The sequence below is a fragment of the Brassica oleracea genome, chromosome C4 (genome assembly GCF_000695525.1).
Source record: "Brassica oleracea var. oleracea cultivar TO1000 chromosome C4, BOL, whole genome shotgun sequence".
Lineage (NCBI taxonomy): Eukaryota > Viridiplantae > Streptophyta > Magnoliopsida > Brassicales > Brassicaceae > Brassica > Brassica oleracea.
The window spans coordinates 40,403,573-40,425,832 of NC_027751.1; the positions used below are offsets into that span (position 1 = coordinate 40,403,573).

Here is a 22,260-nt window from a genome sequence, read left to right on the forward strand (position 1 = left end):
CCTACGTGGTATTTACGACGATTTCATCCTACGTGGTTTTTACGACGAATTCATCCTACGTGGTATTTACGACGATTTCATCCTACGTGGTTTTTACGACGAATTCATCCTACGTGGTATTTACGACGATTTCATCCTACGTGGTTTTTACGACGAATTCATCCTACGTGGTATTTACGACGATTTCATCCTACGTGGTTTTTACGACGAATTCATCCTACGTGGTATTTACGACGATTTCATCCTACGTGGTTTTTACGACGAATTCATCCTACGTGGTATTTACGACGATTTCATCCTACGTGGTTTTTACGACGAATTCATCCTACGTGGTATTTACGACGATTTCATCCTACGTGGTTTTTACGACGAATTCATCGTACTTGGTATTTACGACGATTTTGTCCTACGTGGAATTAACGAGTCCCGCGTTCTTTTTTTTTATATTTCGTCGTTATTTCCTCGTTGACCTACGAGTCCTTTACGACGATTTTTTGTTTGTGGAATTAACGAGTGTTATGTTTAAATCCCTAGAATCCGAAACCCCCAAACCCCATATTCCTTATTTTCTACTTCATATATTCCAAACCTCATCTTTATTTCTATTCCAAACCACAATTCCCACATTTGCTTATTCATAAAACAAACTCCCAGCATTCCCTTATTCATAAAACAAACCTCACATTATCTTATTCATAAAACAAACTCCCTCATCTTATTCATAAAACAAATACATCAATCGGATACATCGACATTCTCGTCATCACTAGAAACATCATCATTTTCATTAAACTCGTCTTCAACAGCTTCGTCTGTGGCATCATCGGTAAGATCTTCGTACTCGTGATTATGCGGATCAATGAGAAGGATGTCATCAATTTCTTGTTCAGGTTCCTCGACTTCATTTATCTGTTCTTCTTGCAATGGTGGTTCTTCTCCACTGATGATTCGTCCTCGAGGTGTAACTTTGATCACTGCTAACCAATTTATACCTGAATCTCTCATCCGAGGGTATGGAAGGAAGCTAACTTGGTCTGCTTGTGAAGCTAAGATGAAAGGCTCGAATTTGTTGTACCTTCTTCCACCGTTGACATCAACTACACCGAATTTGTTAGACCGAACACCTCTGTTGACGACGGGGTCGAACCATTCACATTTGAAGAGGACGCATTTCAGCTTCAGTATCCCTGGAAATTCGACTTCAATAATCTCCGTCAAGATCCCGTAGAAATCTGTTTCCCCTTTCACACATATTCCATAGTTACTGGTCGCCCGCTGTCTACCATAGTCATATGTATGAAAAGTATAGTCTCGTGTGAAATACATCTGTGATGTGGTGACCTTTACAAGTGGAGATTGAATTACTTCGTGTAACCACTTAGGATAATCTGCATCGTCGTCGTCATAATCAACCTGCAAAAATAAAGAGAATGTTAATGAAATACAGATAATGTATGAAATTTTTTTTAGTTAATACCTGATTCCGCAACCACTTAATGAAGTGTTGATCTTTCCTTTTGTCTACGTCACTTGTGGATATACCAGGAAATGTTTCTTCGACTTGAGAAACAAATAGGCTGTAAAATCACATTTTATAGGAATGAATCTCTCGCAATTATACAATTAATTATACTTATATGTGTTTCGAAGTGTCAATATATGTTACCTTTCAAAATAACGCATCAATGGATCTTCGCAATTGAGTAGAATATAGGTGTGTGCACTATGAGCGTCTTGTTCACTCGACCACCAAACCTCTTTAGACTTTCCACCGAGTCGCCCAATCTGGCTAAAGATGTCTGGAACACCAGCAACTGCATATGTTGGCGCAACACCACCATCATCATATCTTCTTGGAGCTCTTCTCCGTGTACGTACTTTTGACGCAAAGTAGTACGATGTGAAGTGAGAAACTTCTTCCGTCAAACTTCCAGCAATTATAGAACCTTCAACTTTGGCGAGGTTCTTTGCTTTTCCCTTCAAATATTTCATGGCTCGCTCATACTGATACATCCATCCGTAATGTACAGGTGCACGAAGCAATGCCTCATATGGGAGGTGGACAGCTAGATGCTCCATGACGTCAAAAAATCCGGGAGGAAATATCTTCTCCAAGTTGCACAATAAGATGGGAATGTTCTCCTGAAGCTGTTCCACGACTTCTTCTTTAAGAGTGTGTGCGCTCAGATCCCTGAAAAATGTTCCAATGCCTTTTATATTCGAAAAAAAATTAAACACATTGTTAGTCATATATTATTTTGTAAATTATTGTGATATAATACACTACGTACCTGCAAGTGCTTCATGTACGTTTGTTGGAAGTAGCTCCGCAAATGCAAAGGGCAGTAGTCGTTGCATAAATACATGACAATCATGACTCTTCATCCCGGAGAACTTTTGACCCTTTTCAACACATCTAGAGAGATTCGAAACATACCCATCGGGGAACTTCACTTCTGATGCCACCCAGTTGAACAACACCGACTTTTTTTCTGAAGATAATCTGAATATCGGAACGGGAACTTGTCCATTGCTTTTAATATGTAACTCGCTTCTTGAGCAAATATCCGGCAAGTCCAACCTCGATTTTATGTTGTCTTTTGTCTTCCCTGGGACATTCAATATTGTATTCATGATGTTCTCAAAGAAATTCTTCTCTATATGCATCACATCGAGGTTGTGGCGCAGAAGAAGATCCTTCCAATATGGCAACTCCCAAAATATACTCTTCTTGTGCCAGTTGTGATGAACACCGTAAGAATCTGGCATATTACGAGGGACATGCCAATTACCACCCCAACGAACTGTTTCGTTAGCTCCGTAGTAGTCGATTTGCGCTTCAATTTGTTCTCCAGTTAGATATGGAGGAGGAGTGTCTCTCACAACCCTTTTGTGCCTAAACAAATTCTTGTTTCTTCGGTAAGGATGGCCAATGTGAAGAAATCGACGGTGACAATCAAACCAACTTGTCTTCCTACCATTCTTCAGTTGAAACGCATCTGTCGTTCCATTACAATATGGACAAGCTAATCTCCCATGTGTAGTCCATCCAGACAACATCCCATAGGCAGGGAAATCACTTATGGTCCACAAAAGCATCGCTCGCATCGTAAAATTCGTCTTCGTTGAACAGTCATACGTCCTCACCCCTGTTGACCACAAATCCTTCAACTCTTTTATCAGTGGTTGTAGGAAAACATCCAGGGACCTTTTTGGATGGTTCGGACCAGGTATTAATATGGTCAAGAATAGTAACTCCCGTTGCATGCACATCTCCGGTGGCAGGTTGTATGGAGTAAGAAAGACTGGCCACAATGAATATTGTCTCCCTGACATTCCGAACGGACTAAATCCATCTGTGCATAATCCGAGATACACATTCCGGATATTGCTAGCGAAATCTGGATGTACTTTGTTGAAATGTTTCCAGGCTCTTGCATCTGATGGATGAGTCATCTCACCATCCGTCTGAGTATGCTCGGCATGCCATCTCATCTTTCCAGCAGTGTGCTCTGATTGATACAATCTTTTCAATCTGTCTGTAATTGGTAGGTACCACATCCTTTGGTACGGTACCCTATTACGTCCTCGTCCTTGCGGCTTGAATCGTGGCTTCTTGCAGAATCGACATTCTTCTAGCTTCTCATCATCTCCCCAATAGATCATGCAGTTGTCGATGCAAACATCTATCATCTCCGAAGGCAACCCAAGACTATAAACCAGTTTCTGAATCTCATAATAAGAATCAGCAGACACATTGTCTTCCGGCAAGTACTCTTTAAACAAGTCCGCCCATTCGTTCATGCAACTTTCATGTAGATTGTGATCAGTTTTAATATTCATCATTCTAGCAGCTAACGACAATTTAGAGAGACCTTCTCTACAACCACTGTAAAGTGGTTGATTCGCCGCGTTTAACATTTCGTAAAACTTTTTTGCATCTATATTAGGTTCTTCATCTTCATCATGAGCTACGAATGCATCAGCTACCATATCATGAACCCTATCATAATCTACCATCTCCTCCTGCTGGTAACTATGTTCATTATGCAAATGATGATCAACCGGTTCTTTTTCCTGAAAATTGCTATTACTACTACTAGCTTCATTCTGATCATAATTAAAACCTTCTCCTTGTTGAAACCAGATATAGTAATTTGGCGTGAAACCTCTATTTATTAAATGCTTCCAAACATTTTCACGGTTTGCCAGTTTCGAATTGTTGCATTTCCGACAAGGACAGAACATCTTACCACTTTCTTGGGCGAGCGGTGTTGAATCTGCTTGATGCATAAATGTCTCCAGACCCGCAAGGTATTCTTTCGTCACTCTCCCGTTAGCATCTCTATGCATATACATCCACTTCCGCAACTCGTAAATATTCCCGGAGCCAGCCATTTTTTTTTCTTTCACGTTTTTTGTTGTTGGTGTGTTTAAAATGATGTTTAAACATCCATATTTATAGGAAAATTCGAATCTGGTAGTTGTAATTTTGCTATGAATTTACGACGAAAATTAATTAGGTGGGCAAAAAAAACGTGTAACACCTATAAAGTTGGTGGATTCAAAAATTTCCTCGCTAAATACACGTAAACTATTCCCTCGTAAATACCACGCAAAGTTTACGTCGTATTTACGAGGAAATAGTTTTTCCTCGTAAAATACTCGTAAAGTTACATCCACTTTACGACGAAATATTTTTGTCGTTACGTTACGAGGAAATAACGATGACTTTAGTTTTTCACGTAAATTCGTCGTAAACTCGACGCAAATTTACGAGGATTGTTTTTCCTCGTTAATTTTCGTCGTTAACCATGTGTTTTCTTGTAGTGATAATTCCACACACCACACAGTTCTTCACCTCCTTGTCCTGTCTTCATCAAGAACCCGTCTCAACCATTCTGGCTCTCCTTGTGCCACATAAGACTGTAAGCGTTGCTCCTTTGTCACACTTCTCGCCATCAAGAAGGCACATTTATTTTCCTCTCTTGAAATAGTACCAAACAAATTTCTTTTAGTATATATGTAAAAAAAATAGTAACAGTGTCATTCTCTTCGTAATATTTCAATAAAAAATAACTAAACAGACTCTAAATCTTTAGAAAATCAAACTGGAAAAGGAATACAGTTTTTAGTCGGAAATATTTATCTATAAAAGAAAATAGAGAGGGCCACCCTAAGAGATAGAAATCCTAATTAATTTATACGGAAACAATGACGATGATTACTGATCTTTCACTGGATTTGATAGAGGAGATACTCTCTAAGGTCTCGATAAAATCTCTCAAAGCAGTAAAATCCACTTGCAAAGAATGGAACACTCTATCCAAAGATGAGAGCTTTCGAAAGAAACACTCAACCAAAGAGTTTCCCATGTTCTTGAATTTTGATGGTTATCGTTTTAGGAAAAGATTCAGTCTCCACAGAATTCATAACATCAAAGACTTGACATGTATAAAGGAGATAGCTAAACTACATATTCCTCTCGATTTACTGATAGTCAATCAGTGCGACGGCTTATTGTTATGCTCGGCTAAGGGTGAGGATGACAGTCTAGTGGTATGGAACCCGTATTTGGCTCAAACCAGATGGATTGAACTCAGAAATAGTAGGATCGAAACAAATCATCAGTATGCTATCGGATACGACAATAGCAAGAACCATAAAGTCTTGATGCTTTTTGATAATCATTTAAAGCATGAAATCTATTATTTTAAGTCGAGTTCATGGAGGGTACTTGATATAAACAATCATACCAATCCTAAACGGAGACGGAAGAGAGGTGTGTCATTGAAGGGAAATAGTTACTTTGTTGTTGATGGGAAACTATTAGGTTTCGTTTTTACTAGAGAGAAATTTGGACCGTGTATGGATCTACCATTTGACAGTAGTGATAAATTTGGGGATGATGGGATTCGATGTTCTTGTGTAAGAGGAGAGCAGCTTGCGGTGCTATTTCAAAAGTACCTATATGAATTTGTGATATGGATTACAACTAAGATTGAGCCAGATGCTGTGTCGTGGAGCAGTTTCCTTAAAGTTGATATGAAACCTTTCGTTGGTGCGGACCATTGGTTGGAAGTTGAGAGTTTCTTCATTGAAAAGGAGAAGAAAGTAGCAGTGGTTTGGGGTGATTACGACTACAAAGATAAATGTTATGTGGTAGGAGAGGATGGATGCTACCAGAAAAAAACGTATATGAAAGATATTGTGGTCTTTTATGCTCCAAGTTTGGTGCAGATCCAATAATCAAGGTTGCCTTCATGAGGCAAGAGAAAAGATTATTAGTCAGTAGCTTGTTTGTTTCTTGCATCACTTCTTTTTATTTAATTAATTATTGTTTTGGAAAAAACCTGGTCAATTGCTCCTATCTATAGTTTAACATGCTTGGCTGATCTGAAACTATACTTGATTATATCCGTCAAGTTTCGTATATTTCTTGATGAATACAAAATTTTGTGTTGTATTCAGTTTATGATTTGATTAATAAAAGTTAAAAGATTTCTATTTATTTTTTGTTTTCGAATAGAACATAGGTGTTCTCGACGAATTTAAGAAGACATTGATCTTAAGTATTCTTAGATTAAATAAGATCTTTGTATTATCATATATTCCGTTGCACCAGGTGATATCAGAGCTGCATATCTTTGATTTCTTAATCGATGAACGATTCTGAAATCATGTTGAAGGGAACATTTATTTTTTCGCAAAGGAAAACTTGTTTTCTGAAAATGAAGACACTGTTTATATCGATATTGTTGGCGATCCAATATTCAATATCTATGATGATTTTGTTTTTTTTTTTTTTTTTTATCTCCATCTATGATGATGTTGCTATGGAAGAGAAAGACGCTCATGTTCAAAATTCTATTTGTGACGATGATGAAAACAATTTCATCAAAATTGCAAGGATGAGTGATGGACATGTGGTGGCTGTCTGGGAAGATGGATTCGCTACTACCAAAAATCTCCATGTATCGACAAAAGAAGACGTCACGTATGTATTCAACAGCACTAGAAGCCAATCAGATGTCTCCTTGGAGTTTTGGAATAAAAAAGGAGGTTTCACGCAAATAATGAAAATTTTGGCTAAAGGCAATACATGTCTTATAATTTGTTTGGAGAGGAATAATAAGAAGGTCAAGAGATACCACACTGGAAGAGTCGCACAAAAATAAGTTTTCATGTGAAGATTTCAAGTCCGGAAGGTTTTGGGGTTGAAGATCACGGTTAAGATTCGAATCTTTTCCAATTCAGAGAGAATGATATAGAGAGATATTTGGATATATTCCAAATATTTTGATTATCTAGTTTATAGTTATTTTTTAGTATTTAGAATTATCTTAAGAATTTTTAATAGTTTTATTTTTATTTAGTTTTCATATAAATAGGCAGTCTTATGCCTAGAGATGTATTCAGTTTATGATTTATCGGCTAGGACATAGAGAGGTTCTCAACGAATTTAAGAAGATATTGATCTTAGGCATTTTTAAACTAAATAAGACCTTGGTTGTTAGAGCATTAGCATTAGCATTATGCTATACATTATTCAATCACCAATTGTTATAAAAGCATTTAGAGAAGCATTTACTAAATGTTAATGCTCTCAAAATGATCTTTAGCCAATGCTCTCATTTGAAGCTTTTAGAATAACATTTGCATTTATAATTTATAAAATTAAGGAAAATATATAATTAATTCATTTATTTTATTTAATAATATCATAAAATTATTTTTATATCCAGAAAATAAAATTTTGATTTCTAAAATTAATTTACAATAATTTTTTTAAAAAATAGTATTTCACATTTAAAATATAATTTAATTTATTTTAAATATAAAAAATTATTTTTAAAAATAGATATTTTAATTATAAAATTTATTTTAAAATAATATTTTTTGATATAAACATAATTTTTAAATTATTAAATAAAATAAAATAATTATATATATTTTAAATTTTATATGTTAATATATTTATATATATATATATATACATATATATTAGAAATATATTCATTAAAATAAATATATTATATATTATATAATAATTTTTATAATAATTTAAATAACATATTCATACTGCTCTACCAATCGTCATATTAAACAGTTTAACAAAAACATACAGTTCCTGCAGCATACTGCTTCTGTAGCATATTGCTACTGCTAATGCTAATGCTCTGCCAATTAAGTCCTAAGATTACCGTGTTATCGTTACGTTACATCAATGACATGCGTCGATCCGTCAAATAGAGCGTTTTAACAGTAAAACGTAATCCAACAGGCCACAGAAAATGAATCATTTCTTGTTACTAGATTTTTAATGATTTATATACATTTTTCTATGAAACTGTATCCAAAGTCTAATTTCTTATTTTTCTATTTAAGTTTATATACAGTTATACGGTCCCAAACCAATAGTGAATTAGTGATGTACCTGATCAACCAAATTATACAAGTAAACCGGTTCAATAATCTTAAATAAACAAAATAAATCGAATTTGTCGATGAAAACAAACCAAACCGCTGGGTTGTCGATTCTCAATTTAAATTTTTAAGTGTAAAATAAAAAAAGAAACCTCCACTAAAATTAGAAAAACAAAGCTGTTGACAGAAAAAAAAAGATCAGCCTTCTCACAAGCACTATTTACAGTTACAAAAAAAAAGACGAAATCAAATCAAAAAGAGATTATGGAGCGATCAAGCGATCCCCATCATTCCACCGCCGATCTTCTCTCTTGGCCCCAGATCCACCACTCCTCCGCTGCTAATCCCTCCAACCAGGTCCGTTCTCCCCCCCGATATCTCATCCTTCGTCGTCTGATTCAGTTTCAATTCCAAAATTTCTATTTTCCTTTGCAGCCGTCTGATGACATCGGCGACGTCCTTGGCCGTGGTGGCAGAACCACCAACAAGGAAGCCGAATCGCTTAATAAGAAGTAACCATTCCCAATCTCTTCCTGATTTCAATATTTCAATTTTTTGAATTTCACTGAAATTAGGAAGAAACGATTTTACTGAACGAAATGTGATTTAGGGTTTTCGTCTGATACATAGCTATTGAATCTTTTCAATAGAATTGAGTTTGTTACATTACATGGTTTAGTATAATATATTACAGTGGTTAGTGAAAAGGAAGCTAAACCACCGGTTTAATATATAACCGGTATGATGATGTACCTTTCAGTGTTTCATACAGGAAGAACTGTTCTGGCCACAAGCTAAAAGAGATGAATGGTAGTGATATCTTCTCTGATAATGGTAACGTAACCAACGGTGATCCAACTCACACTTCAAGAATCCATTACCATCATGATCAGGTAACTTCTTCTTCTGCTTGTCTCTTCTCCCATTCTTTGTAAGGATTATTCATTCAGAATGGTTGGTTACTCTCGTTTTTGCAGGATAGTCAGATATCTTTCTGCGGCGAAGAGAACAGCGTTGCTGCGACTCCTAAGAAACCAACAACCTCTTCAGCCGAGGCTGCAAAGCTTAAGGAGTTGGGCAGGTCTGTCCAAACACAGGCCGACTCCAAGAGCAAAAAGAAGCAGTTATCGAACTCCAAGACCAAAGCAATCACTGGTCGCGACATTTTTGCATCTCCTCCTCCTCCTGAAACCCAAGTAGCTGCAACAAAACAGCAAGTTAAAGGAAACAAGAACTTGGAGGAATCTGCTAAAGCCTCCAATGTAAGTACTATGTTCGTTATTTTTTTACTTTGTGATGGCTATAGATTGACAATTGCATCGCTTTTTTAACAGGGGCAAAGCCGTAACACTGAAGAACATGTTGTGAAGTCATCAAGGAAGATACACAACAACCCCAAGTTTCAGCAACTCACGAGCAACGGTATCTTCGAATCTGATAAGATCCCTCCTGGGTATTCAGAGAAGATGCATAGCTCAGCTAAATCGCGGGAGATGAGGGGAAACAATATATTTGCAGACGGCAAGTCCGAGTATCGGGATTACTATGGTGGAGCGAGGAGGCCTCCGGGTGGTGAGAGCAGCCTTTCCTTGGTCTAAAATGAGTTCAAGTTTTAGGTTTCGTAGGGTTTGGTTTTCCTAAAGATGCTGTGACCAAAGTGGTTTGTTGTTCGTGTGGTCTGTTGACGATGGTCTCATTTTATAATATAAATCGTACGTCTTTTGTAGTTCATAATATTTCGGACATGATTCTAAAAAACAGTAAACGACTCCACTGGGGATCGAACCCAGAATCTCTGGTTTCGTAGACCAGCGCCTTATCCATTGGGCCATGGAGTCTTTGTTTGTCTTTGTGATACAGTTCAGGTAAATCGCATTCATCATCATAACAAATGGTTGGGGATGAGACTTCTCTCAGAGCTTGGATTGATCTGAACTTGATGGTTTTTTAATTGAATGCTGTTCAAACAAATGGCTGGTATAAGACTTCTCTTAGAGCTTGGATTGATCCTAAACTTGATGGTTTGTTAATTGATCGACACCACCTCTAAGAAGTGAAACCTTGCAAAACTTAAGAAAGTCACTACACGAAACTTTACAACAAATTGCGGTCGTAAATTGAGTACATGTAATTTTACAATGAATTACCAACTTAGAAGAAGAGTCGTTGTAAAAGTGTAAATTAACGAACAGTTGACGATTAATGATGGATATACGAGTAAAAAGAGTTAAAATAATATGTTACGTGGAACAGATTTCTAGGGACCTTTCGAGAGATTATTGAAGTAAAATTTCACCTATTACTGAAATTGAAATGTCTCATTTTCAAATGTAAATGGTTCGACCATATCGACCTATAAACCAATATTGTATCTTCTGAAACATTCATCTATCATACATAACATAATATATAAAAATTAGTAATTCAACCGACCATTAGATTTTCTAATAAAAGATGAGAACATTATAATTCACATGAAATAATATTTATAAAATGATGAATCTGATAAGCTTCCATGTCAATCTTTCATCTCTCATAGATGTTATTGAAAAGATGGTACAACCTCTCAACCAAATTTTAGAATTTCGTATGGTCTACATAATCATAAATTAAAAGGCCCGGTTCATTAAATATTTTAACCAAATTTATCAGTTAGTATGTGAGGCAATAAAAATATAAAATTCAAATCTTTAATGAAATATATATAAATAATTGTAAGATCAATTTCTTATATTCGAGGCAAAAATAACCGTCAAATCATCTAGAATTAGTATATTGCTTCTAAACTATAAAAACGAACCAAATAATATATTTAGAACACTTAAAATTATGAATATCTAATACAAAATCATTTTATAGTTTTAAAGGAGAGTATTTACAACTGGTTAGTTTAATCTCTAACAAAAACTTGCTATCTAGATATTTATTTATGAGAGTAGTCTTCTGTGATTAAATAGAAACAAAAGTAAACATCATAGTTCTAAATAATTAAGTTATAAATTTCAAAAAGAAGCCCTAATATAAACAAATACAACAGATTTTCAAAAACAAAAACCATGGTAAAAAGATCAAATCTCCAAAATAGCACATTTCTAAGTTTATATCACAAAAATAGCACTCAAAAAATAAAATGACCAAAATAGCATTTTATCTTTTGAAAATTTTAATTTTTTTATTTTTCAAAATTTGAAATCTTATCCTCAAAACCTCATTTCTCTACTCTAAACCCTAAACCCTAAACTGTAAACTCTAAACCCTGAACCCTAAACTCTAAATCCTAAACCCTAAACCCTAAACTCTAAATCCTAAACTCTAGACCCTAAACCCTAAACCCTAAACCCTAAATCCTAAACCCCGCCCTTTAACTATAAACCTTAAGTTTGTGACTTTTGATAAAACATTAAGTGCTATTTTTGTGATTTTTGACTTTGAATGCTAGTTTGTGAACAAAAACTTGATTTAGTGCTATTTTTGTCTTTTTCTCTGGTAAAAACTACAACAATCATCATCTAAAAGGGTTTCTCGAAATATGTTCAAAGACTCTTCTCCATTTTTCTACAATCTCTTACTTATTTTATTTTTTGGTTTTTTAAGTAATATTTTGGGTGAAAAAGACTATTTTGATGTGTGTTATGGGCCCTGTTCTAAAAATCGGCCGTCTAGGCGCTACGCGTCGGCCGCCTAGCCGTCTAGGCGGCCGTCTGGGCGCTACGCGTCACTCTTCGGCCCCGATTTATGCCAAATCGGTTAAAAAAGATCGGATATCCGATTTTCTCAGTCTAGACCGCCTAAATGACCGCCTAGCCGCCTAGGCGGCCGCCTAATCTATTTTTTTATTTTTTTATATTTTTTTTTATATTTTTTTTTATATTTTTTTTATTTTTTTTTTAGTTTTAATAATATTTTTATTTGTTTATTTGATCTAAAATTTTATAAATATCATTTATATTCATAATTTTGATGAAAATTACACTATATTAAGTTTATATATTCTATTTGTGTGTTTTATACAATCTTAAACATAAAAATGTATTAATGTTAGACATAATTAAAGATTAACATGTTTTATAACATAGTAAACCATCTAAAAATTCCGCCCCGCATAATTTCCGTTAATCCTCGATTTTCTCTTTAGGCGCTAGGCCCAACCCGACCGCCCGACTAGCGCCTACCGCGTTCCGGAACAGGGGTTATGGGTTTAAGTTACTTATGTTTATAAACACTCCATGCCTGGAGATTTTAATGGGCTTAAAATACGTCAAAGGGCATTGCCAAACTGGATTGAAAATGTATAGGTTGCCGTTACCTCAGATTAGTATAGATTTTTCGAAAAAAACTTTTTGGGTAATTACTAATTTTAAGATGTTTAAGAGAATGGCTGTAATCAGAGTCCGTGAAGATAGTTAACCGAATTAAGATTTCATTTTATAAAATTTTTATTATAGAGTCGATTAGCAGCTTTATTACAAGGAATTATAAAGCAGGATATAGTGCGAACACGTGAACAAATAACCCATTTTATAATTTAGTACAGAGAGATTAATTATTAATGAATAAAAAAAAAGGCAGAGTCGCGGAAGCTGCGTCAGAGGAAATTGACTAGAAATTCAATTTCGGCGGCCATCTCTCTCTCCTCTCTCTTTCTCTCAGTACTCAGATGCTTCCTTGGTCGATTTCTCATCTTCACTTTGATCCTTTCGTTTCTCGTTTCCACCTCTTTTGATTACTCTGTTTCTCGAAGAAAGAAGAAAGCTTTCACCTTTACTGTTAAAGTTCCAAGTTTTTTCTTTGTTGATGTCTGCTTTGAGACTCTGAGATCGCAAAAAGGAATCCATGGCGGAAGCAAGACGTTTTAGCCTTAATAACGAACTAGGTGATCTCATAATATTTCTTTTTGTGTATTTTTTTATGGGTCAAATATATATTTAGTTAAAAAATCTTTAATATGTTTCGATCTATTTGTTGTAGAACTTATATGAAACTTGTAGATTTCTATCTTTTTTTTTTTTTATCTATTCAAAAAGGGGTTTATTTTAATCCATGATGATTACTGATTGGTCTGAGTGACAGTTTCTTCTTGAAAGCATATTTTATCTGAATATTCATTTTGTAAAGTTTTCTTTTTTTCACTTACTTGGTCTGCTTGTAATACTTGTTTAAGTTGAAAACAAAACAAATCTAATTCTTGGTTTAGTCTTAATCATCATTTAAGTAGGTTTAGCTATTGTTTATGGTTTGTATAAGCTGAAAAGATTTGGACATGTAATCTTTGGTTGAGAACAAAAGAAAGAAAGGGTTCAGCTATTATATTGAGTTGGGTTTACTTTAGTTAGCTGCTTTCTAATAGGAAGTTGACTTTTTTTTTAGCTGCACTTGATTTGAAGCTACCAACCAAATGTACTAATAGAGTGCCTTTAAAAGCTTTACAGATAGAGGAGTGATCTCAGAGTTTTTTATTTTTTGTTTCCTCCGCAGATGTTGGCCAAATACTTTCAGAAGCAAGAAATCGATGGCTTCGTCCTCCTGAAATCTGCGAAATCTTACAGAATTACCAAAAGTTTCAAATTTCTACCGAGCCACCTACTACACCTGCAAGTAAAATTCATCATCTCTCCTGGTCGTGTACACCCATTTTGTTTAGGTTTTAAGAATGATGTTCATGATGAATCACTGTTTTATTTCAGGTGGATCTGTTTTTCTGTTTGATCGAAAGGTGCTCAGATACTTCAGGAAAGACGGTCACAACTGGAGGAAGAAAAGAGATGGAAAGACGGTTAAAGAAGCTCATGAGAGGTTGAAGGTAGTAAGATCATAACATATTCTTTAATGTGATTCTTTGATCCCATACGATTTATAGGTGCCTATTAGTGATTTATCTTGCTCATGAATATCCCCTTCAGGCTGGAAGCGTTGATGTGCTACATTGTTACTATGCACATGGACAGGACAATGAACATTTTCAAAGACGCAGTTATTGGATGCTTCAAGAGTAAGCTTATTATATTATAACTTAAACAACATTTGCTTGCGTTATTATGTTAGATTCCCTCTTACTATGTCTTTGAAGTTGATGAGAACATTGACCTTCAAGCACTATAACTTCAATACATATAATAATCTCCTTTGCTAAGTCTCTTGTTGTTGTTTATTGTTGGTTGCCTATGCAGAGAGCTTTCCCACATAGTTTTTGTCCACTATCTCGAAGTTAAGGTTTGACTTCTTCCTGTTGTTAACTCATTTCTTTTTTTGCGGAACCTGACATTTTGAGAGTGAAATTTGTAAATGAATCAGGGTAGTAGAGTTTCTACTTCTTATAATCGGATGCAAAGGACTGAAGATTCTACTCAAGAAACTGGGGAAGTCTACACCAGTGAACGCAATGGTTATGCTTCCGGCAGCATTAATCAATATGATCACAGCAACAATCAGTCACAAGCTACTGACTCAGCAAGTGTCAATGGTGTTCACACCCCAGAACTTGAAGATGCACAATCAGGTGCTTCTTCTTTCATACTTTAGTAGTATCTTATCTTATGCATAGCATAACTCGTACTTTCATTCTACAGCATACAATCAGCAGGGGAGCCCCATCCTTTACTCACACCAAACACTTCAGCAGCCTCCAGCTACTAGTTTTGATCCTTACTATCAGATGTCTTTGACACGTAAGCTTTCGGTGACCTGATTTGATGATACTTACAAAACGTCATATGGTATTTGATTTTTTGTTTTTTTTTGGTAATCAGCCGGGGATAGCTATCAGAAAGAGATTCACACAATCCCCTCGTCCACTATGGTAGAAAAAAGCAGAACTATCAACGGTCCTGTTGTAACAAATAGCATAAAAAACAAAAAATCCATTGATTCCCAAACCTGGGAAGAGATATTGGGAAATTGTGGTTCTGGAGGCGAAGGTTTACCTATGCAGCCTCACAGTGAGCATGAAGGGCTTGATCAAATGCTCCAAAGCTACTCTTTTACTATGCAAGATTTCGCCAGTCTACAGGAGTCCATTGTCAAAAGCCAGGTACACAGTACTATCTGAACTCCTTGTTTTTGATTGATAGTCTATGTATTAATTGACCATCTGAATGATATTATATTTTCAAACGTCTACAGAATCAGGAGTTAAGTTCAGGACTTACATCTGATCGTTCAATGTGGTTCCAAGGACAAGGTTTACACTTCACTCAGCTTGTTTGGTAAAACTTTACATGTTTTTAAAAGCTAACCTTCAATTTTTACTAGCTGTAGATATAGAGCCAAATGCGCTAAGCAATTTAGCTTCAAGTGAAAAAGCTCCATATCTATCTACGATGAAACAGCATTTGTTAGACGGTGCTTTGGGCGAAGAAGGCTTGAAAAAAATGGACAGTTTCAACCGCTGGATGAGCAAAGAGCTCGGAGAACTCGGAGATGTTGGTGTTACTGCTGATGCAAACGAGTCTTTTACTCATTCGAGTTCCACAGCCTACTGGGAAGAAGTTGAGAGTGAGGATGTCTCTAATGGTGGATATGTTATGAGTCCTTCCTTATCAAAGGAACAGCTCTTTACCATCATTGACTTTGCTCCAAACTGGACTTATGTGGGTTGTGAAGTGAAGGTTCTCGTTAGTGGAAAATTCTTAAAGACGGCTGAGAGCGGAGAGTGGTGTTGCATGTTTGGGCAAACAGAAGTTCCAGCGGATATTATAGCTAATGGTATCCTCGAGTGCGTTGCTCCTATGCATGAGGCTGGAAGAGTTCCCTTTTATGTAACATGTTCCAACAGGTTAGCGTGCAGCGAAGTGCGTGAGTTCGAGTACAAGGTTCTGGAGTCTCAAGGCTTTGATAGAGACACAGATGATTCTTCCACCGCATGCAACTCTATTGAAAGTCTCGAGGCAAGATTTGTGAAACTCTTGTGCTCCAAATCTGATTGCACGCACTCTTCTCTTCCCGGGGGGAACGACAGTGATTTGTCCCAAGTGAGCGAGAAGATTAGTTTGCTGCTTTTCGAGAACGATGACCAGTTGGATCAGATGCTGATGAATGAAATCTCTCAAGAGAATATGAAGAACAACCTCTTGCAGGAAGCTCTGAAAGAAAGCTTACACTCATGGCTTTTGCAAAAGATAGCAGAAGGTGGGAAAGGTCCGAACGTGTTGGACGAAGGTGGCCAAGGTGTATTGCACTTTGCTGCTGCTCTTGGTTACAACTGGGCGTTGGAACCGACGATAGTCGCTGGTGTAAGCGTTGATTTTCGCGACGTGAATGGCTGGACTGCACTTCACTGGGCAGCTTTCTTTGGCAGAGAGCTGATAATAGGTTCTCTCATAGCTCTCGGTGCATCTCCTGGAACTTTGACTGATCCGAATCCGGATTTTCCATCAGGAAGCACACCTTCTGATCTAGCCTACGCTAATGGCTACAAAGGAATCGCTGGCTATCTCTCGGAATACGCCTTGAGAACACATGTTTCTTTGCTCAGTCTAAATGAGAAAAACGCAGAAACATCTCTAGGAGCAGCGGTTGAGGCAGCTCCTAGCCCGTCCAGCTCGGCGTTAACAGACTCTCTCACAGCTGTGCGTAACGCTAGCCAAGCGGCGGCCAGGATTCATCAGGTTTTCAGGGCTCAGTCTTTCCAGAAGAAGCAGATGAAAGAGTTTGGAGACAGGAAGCTGGGGATGTCGGAAGAGCGTGCTCTTTCGATGCTTGCTCCAAAAACACACAGACCAGGAAGGGGGCATAGTGATGATTCCGTGCAAGCTGCTGCGATCAGGATTCAGAACAAGTTCCGTGGTTACAAGGGAAGAAAAGATTATCTGATTACACGTCAAAGAATCATCAAGATACAGGTACATAACCTTTTGAACTGGAAAAAAGTTAAGTTCAGTATTCGGGTACTTCAGTTTTTAAATTTTTTATAGAAACTAACCGAAGTTTTTGGTTTCGATTATTTTGGTTAAAAATTCGGATAATTTCCGGTAGTTCAGTTAAATTTTTTGGTTTAGTAGGTTAGTTCGGTTCGAAATTTGGTTAACAATTATTTTCTTTTTTGAAAAGAAAACAAATCTGCGGAATTGAACCGAACTCATTACCGAACTAACCAAAATTTTGGTTTGGTTCGGTTCGGCGAGTTCGGTTCAGTTAAAAATCTCAGCCTAAACCAAACCAATGATCTTGATTCGTTTTAGTTGTGATAATGAAATGCTTAACGGTTCAAAACTGGCAACGTGCAGGCTCATGTAAGAGGTTATCAGGTAAGGAAAAACTACAGGAAGATAATTTGGTCAGTGGGGATACTAGAGAAGGTGATATTGCGTTGGAGAAGGAAAGGAGCTGGTTTGCGTGGGTTTAAGTCAGACGCACTTGTTACCAAAATGCAATATGGAACAGAGAAAGAAGAAGATGATGATTTCTTCAAGCAAGGTAGAAAGCAAACAGAGGAAAGGCTTGAAAAGGCTCTTGCAAGAGTTAAGTCAATGGTTCAGTATCCTGAAGCTAGAGATCAATACCGTAGGTTACTAAATGTGGTCAACGACATCCAAGAAAGCAAGGTAATGACAGTTAAATAAACTGATCTCATCATTGGTATTTTTGGTTTGGAGCTTAATCTTTGTGTAATGAAAACTTAAATCTTTTGGTTTAGGTTGAAAAGGCTCTTGCAAATTCAGAAGAAGCAACTTGTTTTGATGATGATCTGATAGATATTGAGGCATTGTTGGGAGATGATGACACTTTGATGATGCCTATGTCCTCAACTTTGTGGAACGTTTGAAACCACTCTCAAGTTTGAACGCTTGAAACCACTCTCAAGCCTACTCTGTGAGATGTTGTCATAGTTATGGACTTCATTAGACTTGTAAATTCTTATGTAATCCACTCTTCTATCATGTTATGTAACTGCATTCATTATTACTCTAATTTATATATTTGACGATATGAACATAAATCAACTTATAACCAAATAGTGTAACCTCGTCATTAAACTGTACATGGTTGAGACGGCTTCCAACATGAACCACAACCGTGAAGAGAGAGTACTCAGTGTCCACATATTCTTACAGTGTGTTGCTGAGTTTCAGTTCTAGTGGGAAGACTACTCTGTAAAATAGCTTCTTGTGTAACTAAGATGTGTGGTGGTTTCTTGATCTCCAGCTTCTTCTGCGCTTCTTGTAAACTGCACAGTTAGCATAGTATGAAACTGAAACTTTGAAGGTAGCACTAAAGTACTACTAATTAGAAGGTGACCTCCTTTTAAACAATTCCATGTAGGCTTCTGTTGTATAAATACAGGTGATAGTGGTAAATGCAAGGTCAATGCTTAAGAAAAAGGGAGATTCAGCATTTTTAAATGCAGCACTTGTCACAAAAGAATTTGTCTTCAGCGTGAAGATTTTCTGTGGAGCTGAAGTTTCTTAAAGATCTCTTTTCATTTACAGTCCTGCCATTAGTTACAGACACATCCATTTAACCTTTAAGAACGGATATGCATGGTTCTCTACGGATTAATTACTCAGAAAATATACTTTTTTATTGTCAAAAATCCATTTCAAGAAGATCAAAATGCTCAGTACAACATTCATTTTTAAGCTCTCTTAATACATGAGAGATATTTATGTAAAAAAGAAAGAAATATATGTTGGATATTGCCAAGTGGCTGGACTAACGCTTCATTATCTTCTAAGTTTCTCCCTTTTTCAAGTCATTTTTTAATCTTCCTACATTTGTTTTAGGGAAATTAGGTTCAATAACACCGTGTCTATATATATATATATATATATTTATAATTCAGTATCTAACAAAATGTCTTTTCTATCTCTTTCTTTTCCTTCCTATCTCTCTCTTCCCCCTCTCTAAAAATTTAATTTTTTGTTGAAACTCCTTTTGATCAGACGGTTTGTCTGACTAAAGGTTTATTAATACTTCTACACCAGCATCTTAGGATTCTTGAAGCCCATGTCCAAATCTATATTATCTGATTATTACGATATTGTCCACTTTACGTCTTAGAGGCTGACCCGCATGGATTTACTTTTAGTTTCCTTCCCAAAAGACCTCATACTATTAGAGTTGGACATCTCTTTATATATTAGACACTCTTTGTCTAATTCTCCAATGTGGGACTTAGTTTGTTATCTCACATTTTCTCCCTCAAACTAAGGATCACATTCATCTTGTGTTCCACAACTGACTTCCAGAATCTTTTGACTTGATCTCTGCCACACACCTCTCATTTCTAACTCATAGGATACCATTCATCTCTCGAAGGGTATATTGGTCTTTTGCAGATTTTTCGTCAACCGCTTTGATACCAATTGTTGGGATTGTTGAAGCCCATGTCCAACTCAATATTATCTGATTAGTACGATATTGTCCACTTTGGGCCTTAGAAGCTGACCCGCATGGATTTACTTTTAGTTTCCTTCCCAAAATGCATCATACTATTAGAGTTGGACATCTTTTTATATATTAGACACTCTTTGTCTAATATATAAAAAATCTAATATTTCTAATATTTCAGCGTTTAAAAAAATCAGCGTTTAAAAAAATATTTCTCATAATTGTAATATCCTAATAAATCAGCGTTTAAAAAAAATCTAATTTTTGTTGAAAAAAATATAATTTTCTTTTTTTTTGTTATTCCACAAATAGACCTTTTTATTATTATTTTTTGGTAAAAAAAATGGTTTCACCTATTTACCGGGAACCCAAGCATTGTAAATAATATTTCCCAACGTGAATTAAACTTAAATGACAGTAATTACAGCCGCAACTCCTCTACCACTGGACCAACTCAACGTTAGTACATTTTTATTGTTATGTTATATGAAACGAACAAACTTTTTTAGCTCACGTCTAAGAGTATGTAGTTGGCTTATATAGATTTATCATTAACTTTTTTTTAAGCTCACGACGAACAAACACCAATCTAGAAAGTAGTAATTTTTTTAATTAATAAGATTAATTAGGGTTATATAGATTTATCATTAACTTTTTTTTTTTACCACAAGAACTTTATTAATTAAATTGTAAAAGTTGAATACAAATACTAAATCAACCAAATAGGAGGAATATCAAAAAATATGTATGAAATATTATGATCACTAGCTTGTTTTGCCAGAACATCTGCTGCTTGATTCTTCTCGCGATTCACATACTCCAATGAACACTTTGGTAGCAAAGCCATCCAATACCGTATATCACATAAGTAATTCCCCAAATCAATATGTTCCTTCACTTGATTAATAATAAGTCAGAGTTCTTGATTATCGCCTTCAAACCATACTCTTCTCCAACCACGAACCCATATCTGTTGCAGAGCAAAAAGAAAACTCATGGTCTCACCTATAAGGGATGATTGAACTTTTCCAATTTGAGCATTTCCGGCTCCCAAAAAGCTCCATTGTCATCTCTTAATATCCATCCAATCCCATCAACCATGCTATTAGAGCCAGAGCTATAATCAAAGTTGCACTTTACCCAATTACAAAGGGGAGGTTCCCATTTCGATGATTTAGCACTGTACCCTCTTCTTTGCTGTCCAGTTTGAATAACATTCCTATACCATTCAATGTTCGAAGTCATTGCTCTTTTAGCGTCTTCACTAGGATGAACATTTCTCTTATTGAAAATGAATTCATTCTTTGACTTCCAAATCAACCACAAAATCCAGAATACCAGTAATTTATTTAGCTCCAAATCCGGTAAAGACTCCATGCTGAAGAGAAGTTGAATATTATCTTCTAAGTTATTTGTAAATAGGTGGACTGAGGTAATACCTGAACATCTCCATATCTCCATATAGATTTATCATTAACTTATACACTAAAAATTTCCTAAACTAGATAAATACAAATATATGTATTTCTTAATTATATATATATTATTTACTTTAGATCCTTCTATAGTGAAATATGCAAAATGGTCTTCTTCTACTTTTTGAAAGAATCACGAGAATGTTGTTCTTTTTTTGTGTGTTCATATTGCTTCGCTCAAAGTATTTGACAATTTAGAAATTCAATTTAATTCAACGGTTTGATTTGTAAACATGTCTCGTGATCTTTTGGTATTGATTACAGGGAAGAAAGAGAAATATCTCATCCGTACATGCCTATATATATAACGTCATTAGCCGCACGTACTCATCAAACAAGAAGAGCTCAACAGATTCCAAGAAAGTTCTAACAAATTGTACCAAATTTTACAATCACTGTCTTCTAATTAAATATGGTTTCCATGGAGGCTTTAGCGATGGCAGGAACCGATTATCAAGAATGGGGACTTAGTGTTCAGGAATGGGAGCTTCAAGAATCAGTAGTTCCGCCCCATTTGCTTGCAGATGATTCTGAAAAGGACGAAGAAGAAGATTATCAAAATGAGGATGATAGAGTTTTCGATGGTGTAGAGTTTAAACAATCTCTTACTTGTGACATTCGAGCTTCGGTTGGGAAATTGATTGAAGAATCGATGTCACATATCATTGTTCACCTCAAGCTGCTTAAGTTCTTGAGACATCTTCTTGAGAACTTTTTGTTTAGCCATGTTCTTGATTTTATTTTGTAACTGTTGTTTTAATTTTAACAAAGAGTGAAATTATTGTAATATAAGTATTTATATTCAATTTTTATAAACTGAATACATTCAAATAAAAGCTTAATTCTGTTTATATGGTTACATTTTTCTTTGATAAATCATAAAACTACGGGAGAGAAATAACCAAATCAAAATTATCCAACCGAAATATCAAAACTATTTATATGGTAAAGAAGATATTTACATAAAAGTATTGAACCAGACCTAAACTGAAGCAAAACTTTGTGCAACTGAACTGAATATACAAATTAAGTA

General features: G+C 35.8%; 4 protein-coding genes and 1 non-coding gene across 7 annotated transcripts; 4 read left to right on the forward strand and 1 right to left on the reverse strand.

The window, feature by feature from the left end:
* The first annotated feature begins 5,214 nt into the window (after positions 1-5,214).
* LOC106338889 (putative F-box protein At1g32140) lies at positions 5,215-6,249 on the forward strand. The gene has a single exon (XM_013777760.1). It carries the CDS (start codon positions 5,215-5,217, stop codon positions 6,247-6,249), a length of 1,035 nt encoding a protein of 344 aa, XP_013633214.1.
* Positions 6,250-8,595: 2,346 nt separating this feature from the next.
* LOC106339369 lies at positions 8,596-10,175 on the forward strand. Of its 2 annotated transcripts, none has more exons than XM_013778163.1 (5): positions 8,596-8,784; positions 8,863-8,939; positions 9,200-9,320; positions 9,405-9,689; positions 9,762-10,175. In XM_013778163.1, the coding sequence occupies exons 1-5, from the start codon at positions 8,692-8,694 to the stop codon at positions 10,023-10,025; spliced, it is 840 nt and encodes a 279-aa protein (XP_013633617.1). In that variant the 5' UTR covers positions 8,596-8,691; the 3' UTR covers positions 10,026-10,175. The 2 variants fall into 2 exon arrangements, with proteins under 2 accessions (XP_013633617.1, XP_013633616.1); XM_013778162.1 differs by having other exon boundaries at positions 8,597-8,784; positions 9,188-9,320.
* A 17-nt stretch (positions 10,176-10,192) lies between these two features.
* TRNAR-ACG lies at positions 10,193-10,265 on the reverse strand. The gene has a single exon. It is a non-coding gene; the product is annotated as a tRNA-Arg (tRNA).
* A 2,733-nt stretch (positions 10,266-12,998) lies between these two features.
* Positions 12,999-18,379, forward strand: LOC106341974 (calmodulin-binding transcription activator 3). Of its 2 annotated transcripts, none has more exons than XM_013780737.1 (12): positions 12,999-13,300; positions 13,903-14,022; positions 14,112-14,227; positions 14,328-14,416; positions 14,595-14,637; positions 14,719-14,923; positions 14,994-15,092; positions 15,174-15,454; positions 15,547-15,604; positions 15,676-17,264; positions 17,649-17,966; positions 18,059-18,379. In XM_013780737.1, exons 1-12 carry the CDS (start codon positions 13,261-13,263, stop codon positions 18,185-18,187), a joined length of 3,087 nt encoding a protein of 1,028 aa, XP_013636191.1. In that variant the 5' UTR covers positions 12,999-13,260; the 3' UTR covers positions 18,188-18,379. The 2 variants fall into 2 exon arrangements, with proteins under 2 accessions (XP_013636191.1, XP_013636192.1); XM_013780738.1 differs by having other exon boundaries at positions 15,682-17,264.
* Positions 18,380-21,592: 3,213 nt separating this feature from the next.
* LOC106341659 lies at positions 21,593-21,975 on the forward strand. The gene has a single exon (XM_013780365.1). It carries the CDS (start codon positions 21,640-21,642, stop codon positions 21,973-21,975), a length of 336 nt encoding a protein of 111 aa, XP_013635819.1. The 5' UTR covers positions 21,593-21,639.
* The last annotated feature ends 285 nt before the right edge of the window (positions 21,976-22,260 follow it).